General features: G+C 38.7%; 1 protein-coding gene across 2 annotated transcripts in view; it reads right to left on the bottom strand.

Moving 5' to 3' along the window:
- Positions 1–261: 261 nt before the first annotated feature.
- SAMD8 (sterile alpha motif domain containing 8) overlaps positions 262–7,705 on the bottom strand; it is a 38,866-nt gene continuing 31,422 nt past the window's right edge. The window contains exons 4-6 of one of the 2 annotated variants that reach the window (XM_021700203.2): positions 7,246–7,363; positions 1,521–1,671; positions 262–1,126 (exon numbers count right to left, since the gene is read on the bottom strand). In XM_021700203.2, the coding sequence (XP_021555878.1) occupies positions 822–1,126; positions 1,521–1,671; positions 7,246–7,363 (574 nt within the window). In that variant the 3' untranslated portion in view covers positions 262–821. Of the gene's footprint in view, positions 1,127–1,467; positions 1,672–7,245; positions 7,364–7,705 lie in introns of those variants that run through there. The other variant, XM_021700202.1, reaches the window with a different exon arrangement.

Genomic DNA, 7,705 nt, shown 5'->3' with positions numbered 1-7,705 from the left:
AAAGGCATAAAATTGGACTGTCATATGTCTAACTAACAATTATAGCACAAAGTTGTTCCAGGTACCTACCTCACTAAAATTAAGCCAACTTTATTTTTATGGATGCAGCCATTTTTCCCTCATAAACACTTACTGACAGTCATACTGAACCCTCAGAACAAAATAGGAACTGCATCTTTTGTTGCATTTTGGTGAAAAATGCCAGTACTATACTTGTTCTTTGTCACCTCATGTATGGCCCCTTCCATTCTCTTCCTGTTTCAGGCATCCTGGTATGTTCAGTATACTTTTCTTAAAGATGGTTCAGAAGGCAGAAATCATTTGTTAGTAACACAGATCACTTTCTAGAGTTGCATTTTTTAAAAAGACAGAGATTAGTTCAAAGAACAAATACTGCTCATTTGGTAGGGGTTTTTCCTTTGAAGATAATAAGGACCTTAAAAAAATTATTTCTCGACTACAGTCCTAATGAAGTTAAAAAAAAACAAAAACACTTTCAATCAGCAAATTGGTTAAGTTCCATAAGCAAGTACTCAACAGGTGAGGGTACAGCCTGACTTCAATTACAACATTAAGTCTGCCAAAAGAGAAGGGTCAGAAACATCTACTTAAGCTTCCTATTCAAACGGAGATGTAAGGACTCTTGACTGCTCTTTCTTGATTTCTACAATCACAGCCTTACTCAGAACATGGAACTTCACTTTGTCAACATATAAGCCAAAAAGGAAGGTATCCAGGAACAGCTTAGGGGGAGAAAGCAAAGTTACTCACTTTCAACAACTACTGTATATTTAATCACGAACCCATTACAAAGATAGACTTTATCCAATTAATCTTTTCATTACTGCTGGTTTTGAAAATGGCCAACAATATTCATTAGGTACTGTACCATTCACATTACATTCAAAAAAAGAAAACATGGGAAACCAAATTCTTGCTCTCCTACTTTGCTGATATGCTCTAGTATTGGCTAGAGTATGGTAGTACAAAAAGAGTCTTGTCGTGATATAAAAGGCAATAAACACATCAATGGAATAATGTTCATGAGCAGCCAAAATGAAGAAGATTCCAAAGAGGTTGAGAACCCAAGATAAAGTGTGCAAGAAATTCCAGCTTCTTGGTGTATCTGGGAAAAGGACAGAAAGATCGTTTTAAAATCACATTCTTTCCAATGCTTCTTTTTTTATTTTTTTATCTTTTTTATTTTTAAAGATTTTATTTATTTGACAGAGAGAGACACAGCGAGAGAGGGAACACAAGCAGGGGGAGTGGGAGAGAGAGAAGCAGGCTCCCCGCAGAGCAGGGAGCCCGATGTGGGACTCGATCCCAGGACCCTGGGATCATGACCTGAGCCGAAGGCAGTCGCTCAACTGACTGAGCCACCCAGGCGCCCCTTTCCAATGCTTCTAAGTCACATGTTTCTTAGGTCAGTCTGTTACTCTCATTCTTCATAGAACTTGACACCCTTCCCACAGCCTCCTCTGCTGCCAGTCATCTAAGTCAACTAAAGAGATACTTACATTCAGTGACAAAGAAATTCAGCATAGTTAGGACGACTGTGTGGCCACTGAACATGTAATCTCCACAAGTGTGAACACCAGTTAGGGTCATACCAAAGCCACTCCAAATGGCAAAGGCCCGGTGCAGTTTCTCCCACACACTGCCATATACCTATAAAGAAAGCTACAAATTAGTGCTTCAAGTGCTTAGGGAGGTAGGCGCTTCCAAACATCCATTCACATTGAAATTCAAATGCTAAATGACCTAGAAATAAGATCTAAACAAAAGCAACCAGACTCCCAGTCTAATTAATTCCAGACATCAAGAAAGGGTGGTCAGAAATATTCTGGTAATTACATGAAATCAATGTAATTCAAATTTCTTTTACTAAGAGCTCCTTTACAATGAAAAGGTCACTATTACACAAAATATTTTCAAGTTTTTAATCCAATAATACAGTAGTATTTGCTGATTGTTCTGCCAATAAGAAATAGGCTATGACACAGACAATGGCTACCATTCAATATCTATTCTCCCCTTTTTCACTGGTAACAGAATGAACTCAACCAATACATTGCATTTCCTAGCCTCCCTTGCAGCTTGGTGTGGTTTTGTGACTAAGTTCTATACAGTAAGATGTAAGTGGAAGTGTAAAAGAGTTCTGGGAAGGCTACTTATAAAGGAAAGAGACAACAAGTAGGAGGAAGTCTTTTTCACCTTTCCTTCTTCCAGCCTACAACTCAGACATGACAGATGAAGCTGCAGCATCCATCTTGGACCACTAAGTGGCCTTGAGGACGCAAGCCAAGTGTTAGGACAGGAGAGTAAAAGGAGAATCATGGGTTTTTGGTAAGTCCATATAGTTACACATGACCTAATTTCAGATTTCTCTTATGAGAGAGAATAAACCATTGTTTGTTTATTAAACCATGCCATCTTGAATTTCCTGTTATTAACAGCCAAACCCAATCCCAACTCCCATACATAAGCTTAAAAAAGTAATCCATTTTGAGGAAGAGTTTGAGAGTTTGAGTAATGGTCCTTCTTTTAAAAAAAGGCATTTAACACATAGTAACAGTACAAAGAATTCCTAAAATTTTACATGCCCTTACTATGTGTAAGACATGCTGCTAAGTGCTTTATGTGTTACTGTATTTAATATCCACAACAATCCTATAAAGTGATTCAATTATGCAGCTGAGGAAACTGGCTTAGAGAGGTCACACAGCTGGTAAGTAACATAACCAGGATGTGAATCCAGAAGTCCAATTCCAAAGTTCTGTGTCTTAAAGGGCCTCTCTACTTGCTAGATGGGGTGCTGCCGAATTCACGAAATGTTTAATAAAGTCAGTTAGGGCTTAAAAAAAAAATAACCTCACAAAACAAAACAAAATAAAAAAACACCAAAAAAACAAAAAAAACCAAAGTCCTATGTTTTAAAAATTCTACTATGGCTAATTAACAACAGAAACAACCTCATTAGATAACACAATTTCATTAGAAATCCCACCTGCTGATTATATACTACCTAGCTTTTCCTTTCTGCCTCAGTGAAAGGCAGAACAGGAAAAGGGATTTATTAGAGAAAAAGAAAGAGAAGTTACTAAAATCCACATAGTTTGGTTCTTCTAAGACCTCTAATGAGAATAGGGTTGGAGATGGTACTCTTGTGAAAGTAAAAAATCAGGCAGTGAAGAACTGAGACTGCTAGGAAAATCTCTCTGACAAGGGCAGAAATCGAGTGATGCCAGTCAAAAGAAAGCAATCATTGCTCAGTTACTTAAGTTTCCTTATCCCTTCCAATTTTAAATGTCCCAAATATTCTGTATGTTCTTTCCTTAAGGTGGGTCCATTGTTACATTTCAAAAACAGGTAGGTTCTTGGTTCTGTCCCTAAACCTCCTACTTCTGGGAATGAGATTTCAAGCAATTACTTTATTTCAATGAAAATGCCCCATGGAGTTTACTGTAAGGGACTTGATTGCTAGTTACTATCACCTTAACTTTCTATTTTTAACAACGGCTACAAATAATACAGGTCAATAAGTAGGTTATATTATAATGTAAAGCAATTAACAGTATTTAGGGCAGATTTGAATAGAAATGTCCATATATAACTAACTGATAATGAAAAACAGTCATTAGAGACAGAAAAAGGGCTATCCATACTGTAGAGGAATGGTATCTAATTTATTTTTGTAGCACACATTACAGCCCTATGCACATATAACATTCTCTTTAGTGGATGACCCACACAATTAAACCCCTCAGCTACAGGAAATTCTCTTTTCAGTGTAATAAGCTTTTATTTTTATTCTTTAAAATCTCTTCTAATCAACTACCACGCTATTTGGGGGGAACTGTTCTATCCCTATTTCATACCATGTGCAGAAATAAATTTAAGAGTGAAGATCTAAATATAAAACATAAGACTGTAGGGGCACCTGGGTGGCTCAGTGGCTTAAGGGTCTACCTTCGGCTAAGCTCATGATGTCAGGGTCCTGGGATCAAGCCCAGAGTTGGGCTCCCTACCCAGCGGGGAGTCTGCTTCTCTCTCCCCCTCTCTGTCTCTCTCCCTCAGCCCCCCACCCTGCTCATGCTCTCTAATAAATAAATATTTTTAAAACATAAAACTGTAAAAGTCTCATATCATCATCTTTCATTAATCAGAATGGCAATGACTCCAATAATTGATACTAAGTAGTGCTGGCATGGGAGTGGGAAAACTGACATGCATACAGTTTTGATAGTAGTGAAAAATTTGTTTTTTCTACTGGACAGCTGTGCAATATGTAGTTAATGTGCATATTCTTTTTTTTTTTTTTTAAAGATTTTATTTATTTATTTGAGACAGAGAGAATGAGAGAGAGAGCACATGAGAGGGGGGAGGGTCAGAGGGAGAAGCAGGCTCCCCGCCGAGCAGGGAGCCCGATGCGGGACTCGATCCCGGGACTCCAGGATCATGACCTGAGCCTAAGGCAGTCGCTTAACCAACTGAGCCACCCAGGCGCCCATGTGCATATTCTTTGATTTCATAATTCTACTTCCAGGAATTTATCTTAAGTAGATGATTAAATAACAGAAAATGCATAAATGCACAAGAACATTTATGATGGCACGGTTTATAATAGTAAGATTTGGAAACAACACAAATGTACAGGATTTGGAACCTGGTAAATCATACAGTGGAACACTGCAGCTATTAAAAAGATGAGATATAGCCATATGTATTCCTTCAGAAAAAAAGCAAACAACATACTATTAAATAAAACATAAAGAACAATGTCTGCAATATAATCTTATCTTTTATTTAAAAAGTATCTACTATATAAACTTATATAAAAACAGTCTTTGTGGGGGCGCCTGGGTGGCTCAAGTCATGATCTGTCAGGGTCCTGGGATCAAGCCCTGCATGGGGTTCCCTGCTCAGCCGGGAATTTGCTTCTCCCTCTCCCTCTGACCCTCCTCCCTGCTTGTGCCCTCTCTCTCTCAAGTAAAATACATATTTTTAAAGATGTTATTTATTTGTCAGAGAGAGCGAGAGCGAGAGCACAAGCAGAGTGGCATGCAGAGGGAGAAGGAGGCTCCCCGCCGAGCAAGGAGCCCAATGCAGGACTCGAACCCAGGACCCTGGGATCATGACTTGAGCCAAAGGCAGATGCTTAACCAACTGAGCCACCCAGGCGTCCCTCGAATAAAATCTTTAAAAAAAAAAAGTCTATGTGGCTATATACCCAACTGTTAACAGGACTGTTTATAGGATGGGTGAAAGAAGAGGGAATGATGTGAACTTTTACTTTTTAATTTATATATTTTCAGAAAAATAAAACATTGCCTTCACAATAAATCCTAAGTGTCATATTAACCCTTCTCCCTTACTGGTCAGTCTCCTAATACCTAGAGAGAGTTTTGTCACCCTTCAGCTCAGGGCTGTCTTTTTAGTTATTGATCTTTGGCTGCTTAATCTTCCCTTGTTGGCATTTCAGCTATTTATACAGCAACAGAAGAACTGATATGTAATTTTGTTGTACACTTATACAAACAATATTAAAATAACAACAAATGTGCTAACACATATATTTGAATATTTGGCAATATATAACTAAAGCACAGAGGCTTAGAAAAATAGGATAATAAATTCTTTTGTCCAAATTTAATGAATCACAAAGGCCAATTCTGTATATAAAGTACAGGTGATTTTCAGGTTTTTAAATTTTTTTTTCCCCATCTGCATAGTCTCTCCTCTCTCAATTTAGTCAGAAGAGAAGATACTGTCTATAATATACCAAAACAAGCTACAAAATTTAGAACAAAAACAATAAGTCAGCCATTATTTAGTATATCCCAGCAAAGAGTCAAGTTTTGAATAGTGGGTACTTTATTTTAAATGGGATGTGGTCAAACTGAAAACGTTTTAAAAAGGAGTGATAAGGACATTGAAGGGACCACAGTCATGTTATATTGATGTGGAGAACAAAGGCAAAGGAAAAGAAAATTTCCTTACAACTTACAGTCCATTGACAAGTCCTTGAGACAGGCAGAGTGACCTTTCTCTAGGAACTCAGGGGCCTCAATGTTAACACTTTGCTAAGGGCAAAAGGCAATTTTAGCTTAACATTATCCTGACCTCCAAGATCCTATTAAGTCTCCTTTAACATATAAAAATTCCTTTGGAAACTTCCTTTATCTCTAACCCCCAAGATATATGTTAGCAGCCATCCTCCAAGATAATGGACCCCTGATATATATCTGAACAGTCTCATGACTAAGGTTTTACTAGACAGTAATAAATGACCTTTTCCTAACAATAGCTAGCCCCCTCAAGGCCCTGGAAAACTTGCTTCCAAAATTCCCTAGAGACGACGCTAGTCCCTAACCCCCTCTCAACTTGAAAGAATATAATCAATCCGTCACCCATGGCAACCCCAGTGCCGCTCTTTCTGCCCATGGTCCTGTTCCTGTGCTTTAATAAAACCACCTTTTTGCACCAAAGATGTCTCAAGAATTCTTTCTTAATCATTTGCTCCGAAACAGAACATTTCCACATCAATATGAGGAACTAAAGATGCTCAGGATGGTGGGAAAGGGAAAATGATAATTGAAAGACACTTGTTTTCTACAGCTCCACAGCAAAGAACCAGTATCAGTGGACAGATGTAACAGGGAGGTAGATTCTGGCTTAAGATTTCTGCCAAATTATTTCTACAGGTTTATTACAGATATTGAAAATACTAAAAAGCACATTTTAAACTTTATTTATTTATTTATTCTTTAGAAAGAAGAGAGTGGCAGAGGGAGAGAGACAATCTTTTTTTTTTTTTAATTAATTTATTTGACAGAGAGAGACACAGTGAGAGAGGGCACACAAGCAGGGGGAGTGGGAGAGGGAGAAGCAGGCTTCCCACTAAGCAGGGAGCCCGGTGCGGGGCTGGATCCCAGGACCCTGAGATCATGACCTGAGCCGAAGGCAGACGCTTAACGACTGAGCCACCCAGGCACCCCAGAGAGAGACAATCTTAAGCTGGCTCCATGGCCAGCATATGAGCCTGATGCAGGGGGCTCAATCTCACAGCCCCGAGATCATGACCTGAGCTGAAATCAAGAGTTGGACACTTAACCAACTGATCCACCCAGGCGCCCCTAAAAAGCATTCTAATATTAAAAGCAAAGTCTTAGCCCTATTATATATATGGTGCCATCAACCCACCAAGAATAAGAAAGAATGATAAAGAAGGTAGCAGGCTACCTTTCCAGTACACTGCAGGTGCTGTCCTGGCACGGACAGGGAGGTCACAAACATGGTAAAGCAGCGAAGCAAGAATACAGTGCCCATCAGACTACAGAGCCTTCGGAGAAGTATTGACCTGTGAACAGAGCGACCAAAAAGAGAGAAAGATCAGAAGAAAGCAAACCAAAAAACTCCAGGTATCAGCGTTTACTTAAAGGGAGAGCAGACAGAAAAACCCCTAGAACTAGACTCTTTGAAGAAGACAGAAATCTTAGAGAAATCTTAGATCTGAAGCATCATTGTCCAATAGAACTTTTTGTAATGATGGAAATGTTCTATAACTGCACCATCCAATAAGGTATTTACATGTGGCTCTTGAGCACTTGAAATGTGACTAATACATCCAAGGAACTGCATTTTAATTTTATTTCATTTTCATTAAATAGCCACATGTGGCTAGTATCTGCCATGTTAGACA

Source organism: Neomonachus schauinslandi, chromosome 6 (genome assembly GCF_002201575.2).
Source record: "Neomonachus schauinslandi chromosome 6, ASM220157v2, whole genome shotgun sequence".
Classification (NCBI taxonomy): Eukaryota; Metazoa; Chordata; class Mammalia; order Carnivora; family Phocidae; genus Neomonachus; species Neomonachus schauinslandi.
The sequence above is the reverse complement of the archived record's forward strand: the minus strand, read 5'-3'. Positions and strand labels throughout refer to the sequence as shown.